The sequence below is a fragment of the Rhinopithecus roxellana genome, chromosome 9, assembly GCF_007565055.1.
Source record: "Rhinopithecus roxellana isolate Shanxi Qingling chromosome 9, ASM756505v1, whole genome shotgun sequence".
Classification (NCBI taxonomy): domain Eukaryota; kingdom Metazoa; phylum Chordata; class Mammalia; order Primates; family Cercopithecidae; genus Rhinopithecus; species Rhinopithecus roxellana.
The window spans coordinates 134,078,738-134,101,812 of NC_044557.1; the positions used below are offsets into that span (position 1 = coordinate 134,078,738).

At 39.9% G+C, this 23,075-nt stretch overlaps 2 protein-coding genes across 10 annotated transcripts in view; both read right to left on the minus strand.

The window, feature by feature from the left end:
* The window catches only part of MCMDC2 (minichromosome maintenance domain containing 2), a 50,934-nt gene extending 42,406 nt beyond the window's left edge, over positions 1-8,528 (minus strand). The window contains exons 1-7 of the mRNA XM_030937305.1: positions 8,481-8,528; positions 5,092-5,284; positions 4,870-5,000; positions 4,737-4,796; positions 1,817-2,012; positions 663-785; positions 440-544 (exon numbers count right to left, since the gene is read on the minus strand). Of these exons, the coding sequence (XP_030793165.1) occupies positions 440-544; positions 663-785; positions 1,817-2,012; positions 4,737-4,796; positions 4,870-5,000; positions 5,092-5,185 (709 nt within the window). The 5' untranslated portion in view covers positions 5,186-5,284; positions 8,481-8,528. The remainder of the gene's footprint in view (positions 1-439; positions 545-662; positions 786-1,816; positions 2,013-4,736; positions 4,797-4,869; positions 5,001-5,091; positions 5,285-8,480) is intronic.
* Positions 8,529-17,322: 8,794 nt separating this feature from the next.
* Positions 17,323-23,075, minus strand: part of LOC104668803 (serine/threonine-protein kinase Sgk3) — a 194,785-nt gene continuing 189,032 nt past the window's right edge. For all 9 annotated transcript variants that reach the window (XM_030937860.1, XM_030937862.1, XM_030937861.1 and 6 more), the window contains one exon: positions 17,323-19,955. In XM_030937860.1, coding sequence (XP_030793720.1) covers positions 19,785-19,955 — 171 coding nt within the window. In that variant the 3' untranslated portion in view covers positions 17,323-19,784. The remainder of the gene's footprint in view (positions 19,956-23,075) is intronic.

Consider the following 23,075-nt stretch of genomic DNA (forward strand, 5'->3'; position numbering starts at 1 on the left):
CAGGTGATCAACCCTCCTAAGCCTCTCAAAGTGCTGGGATTATAGGCTTGAGCCACCGCGCCTGCACTGGCCAGTGTTTTTTTATTTTTTTAGAGACAGGGTCTCGGTTGCCCAGACTGGAGTGCTGTGGCACCATCATGGCTCACTGCAGCCTCCAACTCCTGGGCTTAAGCGATCCTCCCACCCTCCCACCTTAGATTCTCAGGTACCTAGGACTACAGACACATGCCACCACATCTAGCTAATTTTTTATTTTTAAATTTTTTATAGAGATGGGGTCTCACTATATTGCTTAAGCTGGTCTCAAACTCCTGGCCTCAAGTGATCCTCCCACCTCAGCCTCCCAAAGTGTTGGGATTACAGGCATGAGCCAGCCCCTGTGCCCAGCCAATTACATACTTATAGCAATTTATTTTGAGTTCAAACAGAATTCACTTACCTCTTAGGAAAATTGTAACAGATTGAAACCTAAATGGCTGGTTGTTAGAATGTCCTTGAAAAGCATGAAGTGCCTTTGTGGCAATTATTTCAACTATTTGTTTATCTTAAAGCAAAGAGCAAAAAAGAATTAGATATTAGAATATATATTTAATTTAATTTCCATATTGAAATATCAGACACTATTTTTAAAATTGTAATTACAAAATGTAAATGCATATTACCACCAAGTACTCTAAATTTTCTGTCTTCTTGAAGTGAAGATGCACATAGATTACACAAAAAGTCATTTCTTATCGTTGCAGATTCTGTAGCACCAGGCACATGCACTCTTATATACTGAAATCCTGAAAGAAAACAGTGGTAAGATACATTTGCTTTCAGATTTAGCTATCTATTTTGTTTCTTTTGTTATTGTTATTTTTTAATTTTTTAATTTTACATTTTCTTTTTTCTTTTATTACTGACACTAACAGATTGTAGCTATTTCAGTCCTTTAAAATTAGTCTAATTCAAAATGGAATTAATTCAGTTTTGCACTTGAGTTCAGGGTAGTTCAATTAACAGTTAACAGCTGTTTTTTGCAAGGCACTGTGCTAAGGCACTGGCAATATGGATGCTTAAGCACACAATTTCTATATGTGGCAGTGAGAAACAGGTAATTTCCACCTGTGGTATTCATTTGCAGAGTGTTCAGAGAGAAGACAGGAGGGTCAATCAACCCCAGTTAGAGGTGGCGGGGATAATTTTGAAGTCCTGGAGAAGGACTAAACTGAAGTTAAGCCAAAGGGTTGAGAGAGGACATTAAATGTTTCATTCACAACGTCATGAAATAATGTGTAATAAGAGCAAGTACTTCAGCAATATAGGTGCACTTGTTAGGATGGGGGTGGCAGAGAAAAGGAGAAAAAATGCATTTCAAGATTATGCAAAGTAAATATATAAACATTCGGATATAAAATTTTTATTCAAATTTTTTCTATTTTGTATTTTATAACTAATTGTAAATATGATTTAGGATTAAACAATAAATTGTTCAATTTATTTATTTATTTATTTTTTTAGACAGGGTCTCTCTTTGTCATCCAGGCTGGAGTACAGTGGCATGAACACAGCTCACTGAAGCCTCGACCTCCCTGGCCCAAGCAATCCTCCCAACTCAGTCTCTTGAATAGCTGGGACTACAGGCATGTGCCACTATGCTGGGCTAATTTTTGTATTTTTTGTAGAGATGAGGTTTCTCCATGTTGCCTGGGCTGGTCTCAAACTGCTGAGATCAGGTGATCCTCCTCAGCTTCCCAAAGTGAAGGGATTACAGGTGTGAGCCACCATGCCTAGCCAATTGCTTAATGCTTTGATTTACCTTTTTAATATTTACCTTTTGAAAGAGGGCATGCTTCATCTGAACAAAGAAATCTTGCACCTTGTGTATACTTGGTTACAGTTGTCATTGCAATCACAATTCCTTGCATTATATAAAATCTCTGAGATGTATAATCAAGTGGAAATTCACACAGATCAAGACCATAACTTGGCAGGGGAGGTAAATGTGTTAATTTCAGCACTATATTAATCTAATAAGAACATAAAAATGGTATTAATGAAAATTGAAAATCCAATTTGACTTGTATTACAATATAGTAAGTATATTATAGAGTAAGTCAAGTAATGATATGTTAATGTTCTTAGGAATCAAAATTTTAAGCATTAGAGAAATGATATTCAAGTATAAAATTAAAGAAGTAAAAATCCTGTAATCTAACATTTTAATTGAAAATAGCATTATGAACTTTAAATTTTTCCTTAAATATACACAATTTCTGACCATATCCACTGAAAAGACTTAAAAAGCAATGTCAACCAGGGCCAGGCGTGGTAGCTTACGCCTGTAATCCCAGCTCTTTGGGAGGCCAAGGCTGGTAGATCATGAGGTCAGGAGATAGACACCATCCTGGCTAACATGGTGAAACCCCGTCTCTACTAAAAATACAAAAAATTAGCCGGGCATGGTGGCGGGCCCCTGTAATCCCAGCTACTCGGGAGGCTGAGGCAGGAGAATGGCATGAACCCGGGAGGCGGAGCTTGCAGTGAGCCGAGCCTGTGCCACTGCACTCCAGCCTGGGCGAGAGAGAGAGAGACTCTGTCTCAAAAAAAAAAAAAAAAAAAAAAAAGTCAACCAAATAGCAAAGAAGCATGCCTAGTGTCCAGATTGTGATCTCTTGTTAAGTATCTTTTCTCACTAAAAGGAATCAGGATTCCTTGGGGGAAATGGCTGATTTCAGGCCTGGGATAGAAAATATAAGAGATGAACTTGCGGTATCTTCTAACAAATGGCCTGTGTCAAAAAGACATAGGAGCAACCTTGAAGGGACCCCCAATGACAAAAGGTAGGATAATATGAGCATCAAAAGGAATGACAGAGACTCATTGAAACATATTGTATATATTTAAAAGTTCATGAGTTCCTCATATTTAAAAAAGGAACCTCCCCCCAAAAATTGGTCATTATTGGAGGCTGCTAGATTTCAACTCATTACTCTTTATTAAAGGCAAAGAATCATTTACCCTGCCTTTCCTGTACAACTTATATTTCAGAGTAACTAACTAGCTGATGAGAGAAAATTAGTCTTACAGAAGAATTTCAGCTAATTCAGAAAGAATGCTAAAATTAGAAAAATTGCAATTTTGCAACTCCTAATGAAATAACGAATTCTAGGCAATGAACATCAGTGGCTGCTAAAACCATTAGGTGAAAGTTGACGGGAAATTGTATAATGGAGAGAAGGGAATGACATCACAGGAACCCACTAATCAATTGTGACACTATTAAAAGTGCAACGATAGATACTCTATCCTCCTGATATAGCACAATATGTAATACATTACACTAACTATTATGTGTTCTTGTCAAGTGATTTGAATTGGAATCTAAAAAGCTTTTACAGTCAACTTCTATTTTAGAAATATGAGGTTAGGGAAATAAGATAAATAACCCTACAAGGAAGCAATTAGAGAAATCAAGATTATATAACATAGGACAATTAGTTTCTTCAAAAAGTTAATGGTCTAAAAAGGGAGGGAGAGGAAATGGCTCTAGACTGAAAGAGACTTAGTGAGATGTAAGAACCAATTATAATGTGTGAACATTGTTTTGGTCCTGATTTGGAACAAACCCTACTGTAAGATATTCTTGAAACAATTGGGCAAATTTAAATGTAAACTGGACATTAGATAATATCAAGGAATTATTGTTACTTGTGTAGGGGTGATAACATTCTGGTTACATAACAAAATTGTCCACAGCCAGGCATGGTGGCTCATGCCTGTAATGCCAGCACTTTGGGAGGCCGAGGCGGGTAGATCACCTGAGGTTGGGAGTTCGAGACCAGTCTGACCAACATGGAGAAACCCTGTCTCCACTAAAAATACAAAATTAGTCAGGCGTGGTGGCATATGCCTGTAATCCCAGCTACTTGGGAGGCTGAGGCAGGAGAATTGCTTGAACCCGGGAGGTGCAGGTTGTGGTTAGTCGAGATCGCGCCATTGCACTCCAGCCTGGGCAACAAGAGTGAAACTCCTTCTCAAAAAAAGAAAAAAGAAAAATGTTCATAATTTTTACAGGTTGATACTAAAGTATGTAGAGATAAAATAACAGAATGCCGGGGATTTGCTTTAAAATATTTCAGAAAAAAAATTCATGATGCAGGTATGAAAAAATATTATAATATTGAATCTGAGTTGAGTGGTAGATATATGAAGGTTCACTGTATTATTCCCTTTACTTTTGGGTATGTTTGAAAAGTTTTATTATACAAGTGTTTAATGTTGGCCAGGCGTGGTTGCTCACACCTGTAATCCCAGCACTTCAGGAGGCCAATGTGGGCGGATCATGGGGTCAGGAGTTTGAGACCAGCCTGGCCAACATGGTGAAACCCCGTCTCCACTAAAAATAAAAATATTAGCTGAGCGTGGTGGTGGGCACCTGTAATCCCAGCTACTCGGGAGGCTGAGGCAGAAGAATTGTTTGAACCCAGGAGGCAGAGGCTGCAGTGAGCCAAGATTGCACCACTGCACTCCAGCCTTGAGACAGAGCGAGACTCCATCTCAAAAAAAAAAAAGTGTTTAATGTTATAAGGGATAATATGAGACATAAAGATGCATATGTAAGATATTCTATTGAACTTTGAAAAAAGTACTATCCTTTTAAATAAAAAGTCTATGAATATAAAAATATCTTTTTACAGTCATCACGTAAATTTGTACCTGAGATTGCTTAGTTAAATTTAACTAAAACTTACTTGTGTTTCAGTCTGCAATTGTCCAATTAATGAGAGAGTCTTAACAGCAATAAAACAGACCTGTGATTTCAAACAAACAAAAAAAGTTACCAAAAATTCCGTGTGGCACAAAAATTTTTTTTTTTTGACTTACTGATTGAAAAACTTCAGCTGCTTTTAAAGGTTGGTGTAAAATGTGATTTCCAAGCTCAGCATCTAATTCAACAACATCAGAGGGATTTATTAAAATTTTGAATCGATAGACAGCATAGCTTTGTTTTGAATCTGTGAAAATATACAAATGTAAAAGTCAGGATAGCTATGTGTAGGAGTTTATTTGAAAGTTTTAAAAATTACTCACCTTTGCTGAACGTACCATTGTAGTACTTGCAATCATCTATAAACTTTTGGAGGCCTCCACTTCTGTCAAGATAGATGAGGGCCGCCTCTTTCATTTTTAGATTTGACATTTTCTCCTGGTTAATAACTCGTCTCTATTTCTAATTGATTAAACCACAATTGTTGGTAAAAGCTACAGATGGCGAAACTCATAGAAAGGATGTGAAAACCTAGAAATAAAATTAATTTTATTTTTGAAAATCTCTAATAAGACTTCACAAATTATTAAACTTGACAGTGAACTAAAACTAGGCAAAACTTCCAACTTAAAAACATTCCTACCCAAAGAAAAACAAAACGTTGTTTTCTTTTGCCAAATAACTTTCTTTTCTTTTTTTTTGAGATGGAGTCTCGCTCTGTTGCCCAGGCTGTAGTGCAGTGGTGTGATCTCAGTTCACTGCACCCTCTGCCTCCCAGGTTCAAGCGATTCTCCTGCCTTAGCCTCCCAAGTAGCTGGGACTACAGGTGTGTGCCACCACACCTGGCTAATTTTTTGTATTTTTAGTAGAGACGGGGCTTCATTGTGTTAGCCAGGATAGTTTCGATCTCCTGACCTCGTGATCCACCTGCCTTGGACTCCCAAAATGCTGGGATTACAGGTGTGAGCCACTGCACCCAGCCCAAGTAACATTTTTATCCAGATTGTTATGAGATCCTTCACAAGATTGAAAACTTTAAAACAGGAATCTCAAATGTCTCTTAACAGAGGTGCTCCCAAAAACGTTTGAGATAAACAGTATCTGATGATGAGGGTCCTTTGCAGGTGTTGTTTAAAAAATGAAACTGGTAAAAGTTGTTTTATAAATTCAATCTAAGTAACAAAATATAGTAGAATGAGTATTAACCTGGGAAACCTGAGAACTTGGTTCTAGATCCAGCATTTCCTGATTGCTATGGGGAAATCATCTGACCTCTCTTGGCTCAGTATCTTTATCCGCAGGACACGAAAGTGTTGTATCAGATGATGAAAGCCCCTCCAATTTTAAATCTTATGTTAGTGACCAACATAAAACATTAAACCACAGTAATGAGTAAAGAATGGAATACGTGAAATTCATTGAAAGACAGCAAATACTAACTGGAAACAATATATGTCAGTAGTTGTAACAGGTGCTAGAAATAAAATGATTAATAGGTGCTAAAAATAAAATGATTAAGATTGGATCCTGCCTTTCAAGAAGTTGCTAGGCAGAGATAGAGAAATCAGAAATAAAGACTAATACATTATTCACTCATTACCAGTTTTTTGTTTGTTTGTTTGTCTGTTTTTGTGAGATGGAGTCTCACTCGGTCGCCCAGGCTGGAGTGCAGTGGCACTATGTTGGCTCACTCCAATCTTCACCCCCTGGGTTTAAACAATTCTCCTGCTTCAGTCTCACAAGTAACTGGGATTACAGGCACGTGTCACCCGGCCCAGCTAGTTTTTGTATTTTTAGTGGAGACGGGGTTTCACCATGTTGGCCAGGTTGGTCTCGAACTCCTGACCTCAAGTGATCTGCCCGCCTTGGCCTCCCAAAGTGCTGGGATTACAGGTGTGAGCCACCGCACCCGGCCTCATTACCAAATATTTATTTGGCGCCTACTATAGGTTGGATACTAGATTGTCCTAGGCACTAAGAATACTAAGATGAGTAAAACGTGGTCCCTATCCTTCAGAAAGAGTTCAGTGAGAGAAGACATATATGTAAACAGTTACATAGCAATTTAAGTGCTGTAATAGAAATATGAATATACCAGGTAGCATGGAAGGAACAACATATATGAAATATTTCACAAAATTTGGGGTCATCCTCGTATATGGGTCATAACATTTTCTATTATTTTAAACATTTTCATTGAAGACAGTGGGGTCCTAGAGAAGCAGCTATGAATTCTACTTTAAGGTGACATTTGATAGATGACTATTTCACTAATTGGAGGAGAGGTGAAGAGAAAGAGTTCCAGAGATAGAGGTCACCTCCCACCCCCATTATCAGTTTTACACTACTGGATCCACACACCCGTTACGTGGAGTTCAGGCTACTTTCCAAAGAAAACTAATTGAGACTGTCTTTTTCACTACAACATAGAAGTGAAACTTTAGCGTTTATTTCTCTGTGGCCATAAGTACAATGATCTCAAAATGTGTGTTGTGTTCAGAACATCACATCTTTGCTGCACTAGAACATTAGGTTTCTGGGGTGGAATGAAGGGAGACTATTGGTAATTAAATGGTTGGGTGAGGCCAGATTATGCACGCTTTTGAAGATTATACGGGCAAAGAGAAGCCATCAAAGTTTTTTTTAAGGGTAGGGAGTATTATAGTCAGATTTATGTGTGACAGGGTCTCACTATGTTGCCCAGGTTGGAGTGCAGTGGTGTGATCTCAGCTTGCCGCAGCCTTTGCCTACCGGGCTCAAGCTATCCTCCCTTCTCTGCCTGGGACTACAGGCACGCGCCACCACATCCAGATAATTTTTAATTTTGTTATAGAGATGGGGTCTTACTATGTTGCCCAGGCTGGTCTCCAACGCTTGGGTAGCTGTCTCGTCCTCCGAAAGTGCTGGGATTACAGGTATGAGCCACTAGGCCTAGCCCATAGTCAGATTTTTATTTTGGAAACCTGTGCCTGCTGCCAATGTGGAAAGTAGGTTGGAATAGCGGGAGAGCTGATAATCAGTTTCTACCTATTGTGATATATTCCTACAAGGTGGATGACCTGATCCAGGGCATTAGGAACGAAATGAAATGGGGGAGATCGATTCCAGAATTTTAAAGATTGCACACTGGACCTGGTGATCAGTCTACAATACGGAGAAGAGTAATCGAAAGCTGTGGGGTTTTAATATGTGTATGGGTGGATGCTGCTGCTCTAATAGAAATACGGAGCCCAAGGAGAAGCGTAAGGACGTGAGGAAAAGTTCCCTTGAGATATTCTGACTTTGAGGAACCTTGGGATTCCCTGATAGATGTAAGCAGGAGCGGGCCACAAATCAGGGCCTGGCGTTCGGTGGCATCAAAAGAGAGCTAAGTCTGGGTGTCACTGCGTAAAGCGGAGGCCCTGGGGAGTGGACGCGTTTTCACGGAAGCAGAGTAAGTCGGGAAAAGACATAGAAGCCTGTGGAAAAGAGTTAAGTGAGGGAACAGGGATAAAATTCTAATTCCCTGTCTTCCCTTAGTCTAACGAACACCGAGTGTTGCTGCACGCGGATTCTGTCTCCTCTCCGTGCCCTGTCAGCACCAGGATGAACCGGTGAGGGGAAGATGGCAGGAAAACACTTCACACCAAAGCGGATGAAAGCGAGTCCAGACTCATGAGGACCCCTCCCAGTGACAGCGGCGACCTCGAGTTAGGGGGACCCCAGCGCTGTAGTGCTTTGCACCCACCTTGACTCCCACCGAGCGCGGCAGCGGTTGCTCGCCGCCTGCAGCGCGGGCGGAGCGGAGCCCTAGCGCGCATGCGCATATATACCAGCTGTGGGCCGCTTGCGCAGGGCTTGCCGGGACCGCCCGCGCCCTCCGGTCCGCAGGGGGACTAGCCGGGCTTCTTTCCCTACGTTTTAATTTCTTCACTCTTACTCCCTCCCAGCGAAGCAAAGAAAAGATAGGGGTACGTTTGGTTTTTGTTATCTCAGGCCAAAGGTGTTGATGTTTAAAAAATTCAAAACCCAGCTTCAGGGAATGCAAAATGTCTAGTCACTTTGGAAGACATTCCAGTATTCCCTCAAAGGACTCAACATAAAGTTACCCTATGACCAGCAGTTCCACTCGTAGGTATTTATAAATACACCCAAGATAATTGAAAACATACGTTCACACAGAAACTTCTACACGAATGTTCATAGTGTTATTCATAGTAGCCCCAAAGTGGAAATATGAATGCCCATCACCGATCAATGGATAACTGTGGTGTAGCCATACAATGGAATGGTTTTGGCCATAAAACCGGATGAGACACTAATACATGCTGCAACATGGATGAACCTGGCAAACACTATGTAAAGTGGAAGAAGCCAGATACGAAAGGCCATATGTTGTGTAATTTCGTTTATATGAAATGTCCAGAATAGGAGAATCTATAAAGAGAGAAAGCAAATTTGTGGTTGCCCAGAGACTGGTTGAGAATGCAGAATGATTGCTAATGCCTATGGGATTTCTTGTTCTTTTTAAATTGTGGTAAAATATACATAAAATATACAATTTTAACCATCCTAAAGTGTACAGTTACACTACCTACGTTCACACTGTGCACTCATCACCACTATCTGTAGAACCGTTTTCATTTTCCCAAACTGAAACTCCATATACATTAAATAACTCCCCATTCTTCTCTTCCTCATCCCCTGGCAACCATCATTCTTTGCCTCCTTGAATTCGGCTACTCCAGGTACCTTATGTAAATAGAATCATACAGTATTCATCCATTTGTGACGGGCTTATTTCACTTTGCCGAACTTCTTCCAGTTTCATCCATGTTGTAGCATGTTAGAGTTTCCTTCCTTTTTAAGGCTGAATAATATTCCATTGTGTGTGTGCCATATTTTTTTGTTGTTCATGAATTCACACAGGTTTTTTTTTAGAAGTGATGGAAATGATCTAAAATTGATTGTGGTGATAGTTGCACAACTCTGAATCTACTGAAAGCCAGTTAACTGTATATTTTAAATCGATGAATTGTACAGTACTTAAATATTACTGAAGTTGGCCAGGTGCGGTGGCTCACGCACCTGGCTCAGCACTTTGGGAGGCCAAGGTGCCGGCCACCACGCCCGGCTAATTTTTTGTATTTTTAGTAGAGAGGAGGTTTCACCGTTAGCCAGGTTGATCTTGATCTCCTGACCTCGTGATCCGCCCGTCTCGGCCTTCCAAAGTGCTGGGATTACAGGCGTGAGCCACCGCGCCCGGTCTCCCTTTTTTTTTTTTTTTCCTTTTTTTTTTGAGACAAGGTCTACCTCTGTCACAGGACTGGGGTGCAGGGGCCCAATCAGGGCTCACTGCAGTCTCAATCTCCTGGCTCAAGTCATCCTCTCACCTCAGCCTCTCAAGTAGCTGAGACTACAACCATGCCTGGCAAACTTTTAAATTTTTTTTTGTAGAGACAGGGGTCTCATTTTGTTTCCCATGCTGGTCTCAAACTCCTGGGCTCAAGCAATCATCCACCTCAGTCTCCCGAAGTGCTGGGATTACAGGCATGAGCCACCGTACCCAGCCTCGACCTTTAGTGTCCTTGATACAGTTATGAACTCTGTTCCATTGCATTGGGTTGAATCGTTTTCCATGAAAAAGTAATTGCGGTCATCCCTTTTCATATATAATAGGGGTGGCAAAACATCTCCGAGTTTGTTTCTCTGGGAGAATATAATCTATTTTAGTTGTGAGATAAAATATGTTTTGGGAGTAGAAATCCATTTACAACAACAAGGAGGATGTTCAAATTGTCTTGTACTACAATTCTGTGGTAATAACTACAATTTTATATGGGAATAGGCTATGGTCTGGTGATGGCCATTGCATTTTAAAGTAGAATAAATTCTTCTAGAAGGTATCTATATATTTTAAAGTTTTTTTGAGATGAAGTCACGCTGTGTTGCCCAGGTTGGAGTGCAGTGGCATGATCTCTGCCTCCTGGGTCCAAGCAATTCTTGTGCCTCAGCCTCCCGAGCAGCTGGGATTACAGGCACATGCCACCACGCCTGGCTAATTTTGGAATTTCTAGTAGAGTTGGGGTTTCACCATGTTGGCCAGGCTGGTCTTGAACTCCTGACCTCAGGTGAACTGCCTTCCTCAGCCTCCCAAAGTGGTGGGATTACAGGCATGAGCCACTGCATCCAGATATTTTAAAGTTTTGATTTTAATCAGTTCATAGCATAACATTGTTCATTTCTGCACCAGAGTAATAATTTTATATCAACCGAGTCCAGCAAAATCTTCTAATAGATTTTTATGTATTTAATACATCCTATAAAATATCTGCACAGTCAGGTGTGGTGGCATGCACCTGTAGTCCCAGCTACTAGGGAGACTGAACTGGGAAGTTGCAGTGCATTATGATTGCACCACTGGACTCTGGCCTAGGTAGCAAAGTGAGACTCTTAGAAAAAAAATCTGTTAGACCTAAAATCGGAATTTAAAACCTTAATAATTCGGCACATTTTTATACATTGCAAACTCTCTGAAAATGATAGTGATATCTAGAGTCAAAATGTCATTGTTGCTTATTGCTACATACTTACAGTACTTTACTCTTGCAAAACATCACTAAACAGCAGAAACAAGTTACATGCAATCTGGTAACATGGCTCAAATATTAAGGTGGTAGAATTATGAATTATTTTTACTTTTGCCTTTAATATAGTTTTTTTGCCTTTTAGTATTTTTCATTGAGGTATAATTAATATGCAGCAAAATGAACGGCTCTTACATATTGTCTTATGAGTTTTTGAGTTTTGAGAAATACAAACCTTTCATTTTGTATTTTTTGTTTTTATTTTATTATTATTATTATTATTTTGAGACGGAGTTTTGCTCTTGTCTCCCAGGTTAGAGTGCAATGGTGTGATCTCATCTCACTGCAACCTCCGCCTCCCAGGTTCAAGCGATTCTTCTGCCTCATCCTCCTGAGTAGCTGGGATTACAGGCGCCTGCCACCATACCTGGCTGATTTTTGTATTTTTAGTAGAGATGGAGTGTCCCCATGTTGGCCAGGCTGGTCTCAAACTCCTGACCTCAGGTGATCCACCTGCCTTGGCCTCCCAAAGTGTTGGGGTTTCAGGCGTGAGCCACCACACCTGGCCAATTTTTTATTTTAAAATTTTTTTTTCAAAGCTTTCTTTTAATTTTAATTTTTAAATTTTATTTTTGCCATGACATGTTTTCATCTGATAATTAAAAAAAAATTTTTAGACACGGTCTCATTCTGTCACCCAGCCTGGAATGCAGTGGTGCCATCTCAGCTCACCGCAACCTTCATCTCCTGGGCTTAATGTATCCTCCCACTTCAGCCTCTGCAATAGCTGGGACTAACCACACCTGACTTAACAGGTATTTTAAAGGATGTATTAAATACAGAAAAATCTATTAGAAGATCCTTCTGCCTCAGCCTCCCGAGTAGCTGGGACTACAGGTGTGCACCACCACACCCGGCTAATTTTTTTTGTATTTTTTTGTAGACAGGGTCTCACTATGTTGCCCTGGCTGGTCTCGAACTCCTGGGCTCAAGCAACCTGCCTATCTCAGCCTCCCAAAGTGCTAGAATTGCAGGTGTGAGCCATCACACCCAGCCAGCCTTGTAATATATGTTAAAATCAGGTAATGATGCCTCCAGCTTTGTTTTTTTTTTTTTTCTTTTTGTTTGTTTTTTTGAGATGGGATCTTGCACCGTCACCCAGGCTGGAGTGCAGTGGAGTGATCACAACTCACTGCAGCCTTGGACTCCCAGGTTCAAGCGATTCTCCTGCCTCAGCCTCCCAAGAAGCTGGGATTACTGGCACATGCCACCATGCCTGGCTAGTTTTTAAAATTTTTTGTAGAGATGGAGTCTCTCTTCATTGCCATGGGCTCAAGTCTTCTTCCTGCCTTGGGCTCCCAAAGTGCTGGGGTTACAGGTGTGAGCCACCCAGCCAAGCTTTGCTCTTTTTGCTCAGGCTTTCTTTGGCAATTCAGGCTCTTTTTTGGTTCCATATAAATTTTAGGATAGCTTTTCTAATTCTGGTAAGAATTGCATTCAATCTATAGGTTGCTTTGGGCATCATGGTCATTTTAATGATATTCTTCTGATCCATGATCCATGAGATGTTTTTCCATTTGTGTCATATTCAATTTCTTTCATCAGTGTTTTGTAGTTTTCCTTGTAGAGATCTTTCACCCCCTTATTTAAATTTATTCCTAGGTGTTTTTTGGTTGTTGCTGCTGCTCTGTTGCTATTGTAAATGGAACTACCTTCTTACTTGCTTTCTCAGCTAGATCATTATTGGTGTATAAAAATGCTACTGGCCGGGTGAGGTGGCTCATGCCTGTAATCCCAACAGTTTGGGAGGCCAAGGCAGGTGGATCACCTGAAGTCAGGAGTTCAAGACAAGCCTGGCCAACATGGTGAAACCCTGTCTCTACTAAAAATTAGCCGGGCGTGGTGACAGTCACCTGTAATCCCAGCTACTTGGGAGGCTGAGGCAGGAGAATCACTTAAACCCAGGAGGTAGAGGTTGTAGTGAGCTGAGATTGCGCCACTGCACTTCAGCCTGGGCAACAGAGTGAGGCTCTGGTTAAAAAAAAAAAAAAAAAAAAAAGCTACTGATTTTAGTATGTTGATTTTGTATCCTGCAATTTTACAGAATTCATTTATCAAACCTAAGAGTTTTGGGGTGGAGTCTTCTACTTTTTTTCTTTCTTTCTTTCTTTTTTTTTTTTTTTTTTTTTTGAGACAGGGTCTCACTCTGCAGCCCAGGTTGGAGTGCATTGGTGGTGTAATCACAGCTCACTGCAACCTCGACCTTCTGGGCTCAAGCAATCCTCCCACCTCTGCTTCCCAAGTAGCTGGGACTACAGACGTGTACCAACATGCCTGGATAATTTTTTATTTTTTTGTAGAGACAGGGTTTCACCATGTTAGCCAGGCTGGTCTTCAACTCCTGGACTCAGTGACCTGCCTGCCTTGGCCTCCTAAAGTGCTGGGATTACAGACATGAACCACTGTGCGTGGCCAGGTTTTCCTAGCTGTAGGATCAGGCCAGGTGTGGTGGTTCATGCCTGTAATCCTAACATTTTGGGAAGCTGAGGAGGGAGGACTGCTTGAGGTCAGGAGTTTGAGACCAGACTGGGCAACATAGGAATACCTCATCTCTACTAAAAATGAAGTTAGCCAGGCATGACTGGCTATATGATAAACTACAGGTGTGTGCCTGTAGTCCCAGCTACTTGAGAGGCTGAGGTGGGAGCATCACTTGAGCCTGGGAGATTGAGCTATAGCAAATCGTGATTGCACTACTGCACTTCAGCTTGGGCATGAGGGCAAGACTATGTCTCAAAAGAAAAAAAAAATCATCAGTGAAGAGGGTCAATTTAACTTCCTTTTTTTTTTTTTTTTTTGAGACAGAGTCTCGCTGTCACCCGGGCTGCAGTGTAGTGGGGCCATCTCAGCTCACTGCAACCTCTGCCTCCCTCCTGGGTTCAAGCAATTATCCTGCCTCAGCCTCCCGAATAGCTGGTATTACAAGCACCCACCACTATGACTAGCTAATTTTTGTATTTTAGTAGAGATGGGGTTTCCCCATGTTGGCCAGGCTGGTTTCAAACTCCTGACCTCAAGCAATCCACCTGCCTCAGCCTCCCAAAGTGCTGGGATTACAGGTGTGAGCCACTGCGCCCGGCCTAATTTACTCTTTTCCAACTTGGATGCTTTTTCTTTCTCTTGCCTGATGGCTCTGGCTATGACTTCCAGAACTATGTCGAATAGAAGTAGTGAAAATGGGCGTCCTCGTATTGTTCCAGTTCTTAAAGAAATGGCTTTCAACTTTTTCCATTTATTGTATTACCTCTGGGTTTATCATATATGGCCTTTATTATTTTTAGGTATATTCCTTCTATGCCTTGTTTTGTTGAGGGTTTTTATAACAAAGGGATGTTGAATTTTATGAAATGCTTTTTCTCCATCTATTGAGATGATCATGTGTTTTCTCCATTCTGTTGATGTATCATGTGTATTGATTTGCATATGTTGAACCATCATTGCATCTGTTACATATACTTGACATAGGATCAAGTATAAATTCCAGTTGGTTGTGGTGTATTATCATTTTGATTTGGCTGTGATTCCATTTAGTCATAAGCTTTTTTTTGTTGGGAGACTTTTTGTTACTGATTCAATCTTGCTACTCATTACTGGTCCATTCAGGTATTCCATTTCTTCCTGATTCAATCTTGGTAGGTTTTATGTTTCCAGGAATTTATCCACTTCTCAGTTTTCTTTTTCTTTTTCTTTTTTTTTTTTTTTTGAGACAGAGTCTCGCTCTGTCACCCAGTCTGGAGTGCAGTGGTATTTTTAGTAGAGATGGGGTTTCACCGTGTTAGCCAGGATGGTCTCAATCTCCTGACCTCATGATCCACCCGCCTTGGCCTCCCAAAGTGCTGGGATTACAGGCGTGAGCCACTGCACCCGGCCCTAGGTTTTCCTATGTATAGTTGTTCATAATAATTTGATAATCTTTTCTATTTGTGTGGTATCAGTTGTGATGTCTCCTTTTTCATTTCTCATTATTTGGGTGGTCTTCTCTTATTTTTTTGGCTAGTCTCGCTAGCAGTTTATCAATTTTTATCTTTTCCGAGAGCCAACTTAATTCATTGATCTTTTATATTGTTTAGTCTCTTTATCAATTTTATCTTTTCTGAGAACTAACTTAATTCATTGATCCTTTATATTGTTTAGTCTATTTCATTTAGTTCTGCCCTGATCTTTATTGTTTCTTCTGCTCATCTTGGGTTTTGTTTGTTCTTGCTTTTCCTGGTTCCTTGAAGTACATTGTTAGATTGTTAATTTGTAACCTTGCTACTTTTTGGATGTAGGCATTTATTACCATAAGCTTCTCTTACTGTTACTTTTGCTGCATCCCACAGGTTTTGGTATGTCATGTTTCCATTTTCATCTGTTTCAAAAATTTTTTCTCCACTTCCGTCCTAATTTCTTTGTTGACCCAATGGTCAGTCATCCAGGAGCATGTTGTTCAATTTCCACATATTTACACTCTCCAAAGTTATTCTTGGTATGGATTCCTGGTTTTATTCCATTGTGGTCTGAGAAGATACATGATACATTGATTTAAAAAAATTTGTTGAGGTTTTGTAGCTTAACATATGGTCTATTCTGGAGAATGTTCTATGTGCTGATGAAATGAATATATATTCTGCAGTTGTTAGATACAACGTTATGTAAATATCTGACAGGTCTATTTGCCTAAAGTCCGGTTTAAATTCAATGTTTCTTGATTTTCTTTCTAGGTGATCTAATACTGAGAGGGGGATATTGAAATTCCCCATTATTGTATTGCTGTCTGTATCTCTCTTTAGACCTAGTAATATTTGCTTTGTTATTAATCTGGGTGCTCCAGTGTTGGGTGCACATATATTTAGAATTGTTATATCCTCCTCCAGGCCTAGCATGGTGGCTCATGCCTGTAATCCCAGCACTCTGGGAGGCTGAGGCAGGCATATCACTTGAGGCCAGGATTTCCAAACCAGCCTGGCCAAACCCTGTCTCTACTAAAAAATACAAAAATTAGTTGGGTGTGGTGGTGCATGCCTGTAGTCCCAGCTACTCAGGAGGCTGAATCACTTGAACCTGGGAGATGGAGGTTGCAGTGAGCTGAAATTGCACCACTGCCCTCCAGCCTGGGCAACAGGGTGAGACAGTCTCGATAAATGAATGAATGGGAAATCCCACTTCAAAAACAGACTTAATTTCCAAACTGCTTGTATGAGGGATGAAGTTATTAGTTTTAACACTGTATTGAAAAGGTCATTACAGCATTACCAAAAATGCTCCTGCATATCTATTCCTTTTAATAGAGTACATTATATACAAAAGAATGACTTATAAAATGTTTGTGTACTGTAGTATCATTTGACTGTGGAAAATCACTGTATTTGTTACAAACATGCTAAAGATATTGGTAATGATAAATTTTTCAATGGTAAAAATTCAGAATATTTAAGCCCCCGTTCAAATGCTAACTCCTCTTAAATTATATCTGAACAGTTTGCTGGCTTTCTTTGTAAACTGCATATGAAAACTTCACACAGAGGATCTGCTACCACTGCTTGCATCGTTGGGCACCTATTCCCCAAGTGTGACAAATCTGGTAATTTTCAGTGTGTATTATGAGGCAACAATGGTTGGGAAGCCCTATTTTATACCATATAGGAGGTATGGGTAACATGAAAGATGTTATAGAGTCTTCATTTAGACCTTCTGGTATATTTTGATAATAACCATGAAATGGTTATTCGAAGGGTATACATTTTCCTAAAAGGCTTATGCTATGAGAGAAAAGATAAACTTGAAACTTAGAAAACATTTTGTTCTCTGAATATTATACACATAAGCCTATAATAATCTAGTAATTCATGTGTCCAAATAATTTGTTCAAATTTTATTTTCCCTCACACATATAAATAATTCATTTTATAATGACCATTGCAACCATTACCAATTTCAATTTCAAATAATGAGAGACATTAGTTGATTTTTTTGCTGATTTTATTATACTATATAGATTTGTATTTCTTGTGATCTGAGAAACATCAAAATTCTATTTTAAATTTGTTCTTAAAAATATACAATATTGCACTTTAATTTTTGGCAGCTTAACAGGAATGAATGAGTACAAAAAATCATACAAGAAACTACAATTTTTATTTTGATTTATAATAAGAGCTTTGTGTAAAAATGAAACTTACAGTAGTGCCAAATAAACCAAATATTTACAGTGTAGATATTAAAGTCTTACCTCTAAAGGAAGATTCAGTGTATTGGATGTAAATATTATTAATATAAGAAAAGCACACTGCCACCCCCACTGCCCAATTCTGCTAAACACTTTTAAGCCACAGAATATTGGTGAGAAATGCTTTCGTGATTTCTTTTTCAAGACATACATGGAAGGGATGCTTGTTCTTGGAGCATCTAACGTGGGTCATTAAACTTTTACAAAAATGTTTCCTACATAACTTAAAAAAACCTCTACTCTAAGCCAAGAATCCAAGGTAAGCTTATTTTTAATTTTTTAAAGTTCTTCTGTAGTTATTTATTTTTTATTTTTTATTTTTTTTTAATAAATAGAAATGAGGTGTCATTACATTGCCCAGGCTAGTCTTGAACTTGTGGGCTCAACTGATCCTCCTGCCTTGGCCTCCCAAAGTGCTGGGATATTATAGGCATGAGCCACCATGCCCAGCCAGTTATTCTCCTTTACTTTTATAAGCATGTAAGTTAGTTGGTAGGTTACGATTTTAAGGTCTGTTTCCTGTACTTTTTCTCAGATATATTGAATTAGATACTGAATACACATCTGCCTGATTTTCAGCTTTTGTTACATTGCAATAAAACTATACACATTTACACTGACCTACAATTTTTTTTTTTTTTTTTTTCTTAACTAGGGTCTTGCTCTGGCACCCAGGCTGAAAAGTGCAGTGGCACGATTTCAGTTCACTGCAACTTCCATCTCCTGGGCTCAAGTCATCCTCTAACTTCAGCCTCCAGAGTAGCTGGGACTAAAGATATGTGTCACCATGTCTGGCTAATTTTTGTATTTTTTGTAGAGATAGGGTTTCGCTACGTTGCCCAGGATGGTCTCAAACTCCTGAGCTCAAATAATCTGTCTGCCTCGGCCTCCCAGAATGCTGGGATTATAGGCATGAGCCACCATGCCTGGCCTGTTATTCCATTTTTTAATTCCCAATTAGGCAAATACTCTAGAAAGCTCAATTTTTTATTTTACTTAACCAATTAGGAAAAGAGCTTTGAAATACCTATTTGCAAAAGCAAATACAAAGATTTAGAATGACTTAATAGCATACTAAACATTCAAAAGATGAACAGAACATAAACACAATGTATTTCTAATATAAATATATGACAGAGAGACATTCATTTTTGGTACCACCTTAAAAAATCCAGCAGTACATTTTATTACCCTTCAGATCTTTGGGAATACTTAAAAATCCTAACCATTAAACTTTGTCTTTTCCTTTGGAGGAAAAATAATCCACAAAGTTGAATTGGTATTTCAAAAACAATAATTTCCTTTTGTTACTCATTTTTTTTTGAGATGGAGTTTCCCTCTTGTTGCCCAGGCTGGAGTGCAATGGCGCGATCTTGGCTCACAGCAACCTCCGCCTCCCGGGTTCAAGCGATTCTCCTTCCTTAGCCTCCCGAGTAGCTGGGATTATAGGCATGCGCCACCATGCCCGGCCAATTTTGTATTTTTAGTGGAGATGGGGTTTCTCCATGTTGGTCAGGCTGGTCTCGAACTCCTGACCTCAGGTGATTCACCCACCTCAGCCTCCCAAAGTGCTGGGATTACAGGCGTGAGCCACTGCGCCCGGCCTGTTACTTCTTAAATGATCTGCAGAATAAAGTTATTCCATGTTAACTAGCAGCCAATGTATTCATTATGCTTTTACACTTTGATCATACCATGAACCAAATATTTCAAACAGTGATTTATCATGGAAAAATACGGTTTCTTCTTAAACAACCATGTACCAATTGCATAGTTTTGATGTGATAACAAAAGCCATAGTAAAGAGTTACGAAGGTATTAATATATGTTAGCTGAACTGAAATTGACTGTTAAAAAACAGTCTATCTTGGGTAGATGTTAGTGTAAACTTAGAGGGAAAAAACAGTCAATAGCAAAAAAGGTTTCTTTAAAAATAGGTTAATGCTAAGAATAAGAGCTTTTACATTTTGTTTAAAAATAAGCTTATTAAACAAGAATATAAATTTTAATCAAAACAGCTCTTTGAAATGCCCTATTTTTCCTTGCACATAGCAGAAAATACATTTTTTCATAGTTTTCATCATTACATGTAAAAATGAGGCACTAGTTATACATATTTGAATATATTCACATGAATAGAAGTTTCAGTCCCATCTATAGACTTATTTTGCTCAATGGTTTCTGAATGGCAAACTGTTCACAAAAATAAGTCTTCTGAAGGAGGTGCATAAGAGAAACCAACGAATGCATCATCTGCCTCCAATACACTGGCATTCACTACAGAATAGTCAGAAGATACACACACAGAATATGGAACTGTTTCTTCTGTAAATGCTGTGTCAAAGTTTCTGATATCATCTGGTCCAGCCTAAAACATCAAAAGCACAGTATTATTCACCTTAGCTTTTCTTTCATTAATTTAATCCTTTATTTTTTTGAGACAGGGTCTTGCACTGCCACCCGTGCTGGAGTGCCAGTAGCGCGATCTTGGTTCACTGCAACCTCCGCCTCCTGGGTTCAAGCAGTTCTCCTGCCTCAGCCTCCTCAGTAGCTGGGATTATAGGCGCCCACCCACTGCGCCCAGCTAACTTTTTGTATTTTTAGTAGAGACAGGGTTTCACCATGTTGGTCAGGCTGACATGGAGACCTCGTGATTCACCTGCCTCAGCCTCCCAAAGTGCTGGGATTACAGGTGTGAGCCACTGCGCCTGGCCCAATTTAGTCTTTTATTACAACTCCTTTATGAATTTGTGTGTTTATTGCTGGCAAGTTTAGATGTCTTCCTAATTCATTCCCTTGAAACACTTTTCTGCTTTTCCTTTCCTGACCTTTATTATTTAGGTGAAGTTATCTGTCCTTCTGGAACAGGGGTGTCCAATCTTTTGGGTTCCCTGGGCCACACTAAAAGAATGGTCTTGGACCACACTCACTAACACTAACAATAGCTGATGAGCTAAAAAGCAAACAAAAAAACGCAAAAAAAGTCTCATAATGTTTTATAGAAAGTTTAAGAATTTGTGTTGGGTCACATTCAAAACCATCCTGTGCCACATGCAGCCCACAGACCGTGGGTTGAACAAGCTTGTTCTAATAGTTAAGGTTCTTTTTGAGTTGGGGGAGGAGAGAGAAAGGTAAGGAAGGCTCACAGACAGAGATTCATTGTTAATTTAAATCTCAAGGCTTGTCACTGATCCCCTTTCTCTCTACCCATCACTGCCTCACTACACCCAAGTTTAGAAAAAGGTCTCAGGTAGGTTTTCAGGATAGCATTTTGTATTTGCATTTCCATAAAATGCCTATCCATCTGGTTTCTCAATTATGGGTAGGTAAAGCCTTCTGATGAATAAATGAAGCAGTTATAAGTAAAATTATAATTTTGTTATCAGTTATTTAATTAGGTTATTGGTTATAAGCAAAATTGTGAAAGATGACTCTTACTGTGCTACAGAGAATGTCATAAAGCATTTGACTAGGGCACTCTTAGCTCTGGAGGGCTACGGAGTCCTGATATGAAAATTAAACATGATAGCTGCTTAAGCTCACAGACAGTCATTCTTAATTTTCCTTTACAAATCTGATGCAAGTTAATAGACTCTACCTTTCCCACACACACACACACAATTTTGAGACAGGGTGTCATCCTGTAGCCCAGGCTGGAATGCAGTGGCACAATCACAACTCACTGCAGCTTCGACCTCCTGGGCTCAAGGGATCATCCTGCCTAAGCCTTACCCAAGTAGCTGGGACCACAGGTATATGTCACTATACCTGGCTTATTTTTTATTTTTAGTAGAGTCGAGGTCTCACCATGTTGTCCAGGCTGGTCTTGAACTCCTGGGCTCAAGCAATCCTCCCACCTCAGCCTCCCAAAGTGAGTGTTGAGATTACAGCCATGAGCCACCATGCCTAGCCCCAATATATTTGTAGACAAAAACTAAAATACAAATTCAGGTGATTCACTCTTAAAGTCCATCCCTGGTCGGGTATGGTGGCTCACGACTGTAATCCCAGCACGTTGGGAGACCTAGGTGAGCGGTTCACGAGGTCAGGAGATCGCGACCATCCTGGCTAACAAGGTGAAAAAATACAAAAAATTAGCCGGGCCTGGTGGCGGGCGCCTGTATTCTCAGCTGCTCAGAAGGCTAAGGCAGGAGAATGGCTGAACCTGAGAGGCGGAGCTTGCAGTGAGCCGAGATCGCGCCATTGCACTGCAGCCTGGGCAATAGAGCGAGACTCTGTCTCAAAAAAAAAAAAAAAAAAAAAGTCCATCCCTGAATTTCTAGGTTATTTCTGCTCTACAGGGAAGGGAACCCTTAAAATGTTCAAGTCATTAAGTCTAACTGAGGGTGCACTCATAGAAATTCAGAACAGGTATTATAAGCAAAGGATAATAGCCTCGTACATCTACAGACTGAGCAGAGACCACAAAAACCCAGAATGCTAGATCCTCCCATATGAGAAAATCCCCCATAGAGACAAAGAATGCCAGAAATTTTATATGTATGTATATATGTATATATTTTTCCTCATCAAATTCTTATATACAATCCTTCAAGCATGGGCTCTTGAATTCTGGCTGCAAAATTTGCTAGCTGTCTTTTTTTTGAGACAGAATCTCATTCTGTTGCCCAGGCTGGAGTGCAATGGCGTGATCTTGGCTCACTGAAACCTCCACTTTCCAGGTTCAAGCAATTATCATGCCTCAGACTTCTGAGTAGCTGGGACTACAGGTATGTGCCATCATGCCCAGCTAACTTTTGTATTTCTAGTAGAAACAGGGTTTCACCATGTTGGCCAGGCTGGTCTCGAACTTCTGACCTCAAGTGATATGCCCATCTTGGCCTCTCAAAGTGCTGGAGTTACAGTTGTGTAATTTGTTATATAAACTACTCTATCTCTATGAGCTTGTTTCTTCTTCCATAAAGTAATACTACTATCACCTACCTCCTCAGGTTGTTGCAAGCATCTGATGTGTTAATAAACAAAATTTCCAGAATCTAACATGTAGAAGGTACTCAAATGATGGCAATGTTCTCTGACTTGCCTTTATAATGCCCTCATGGCTCATGGCTGATACTGACAGGAATAATACAAGCTGAGCATCCCAAATCCAAAATGCTCCAAAATCTAAAAAGTTTGAGCATCTACATGACAGTCACTGGAGCATTTTGAATTTCAGATTTTTAGATTTGGGATGCTCAATCAGTAAGTAAATCCTAAAATCCAAAAAACAATCCCAAATCTAAAACACTTCTGGTCCCAAACATTTCAGATAAAGGATACTCAACCTGTACTATGTGCTTTATTAAGAGTGAGGGCGGGCCAGGCACGGTGGCTCATGCCTGCAATCCCAGCACTTTGGGAGGACGAGGCAGGCGGATCACGAGGTCAGGAGATCGAGACCATCCTGGTTAATACGATGAAACCCCATCTTTACTAAAAATACAAAAAACTAGCCGGGCATGGTGGCGGGCACGTATAGTCCCAG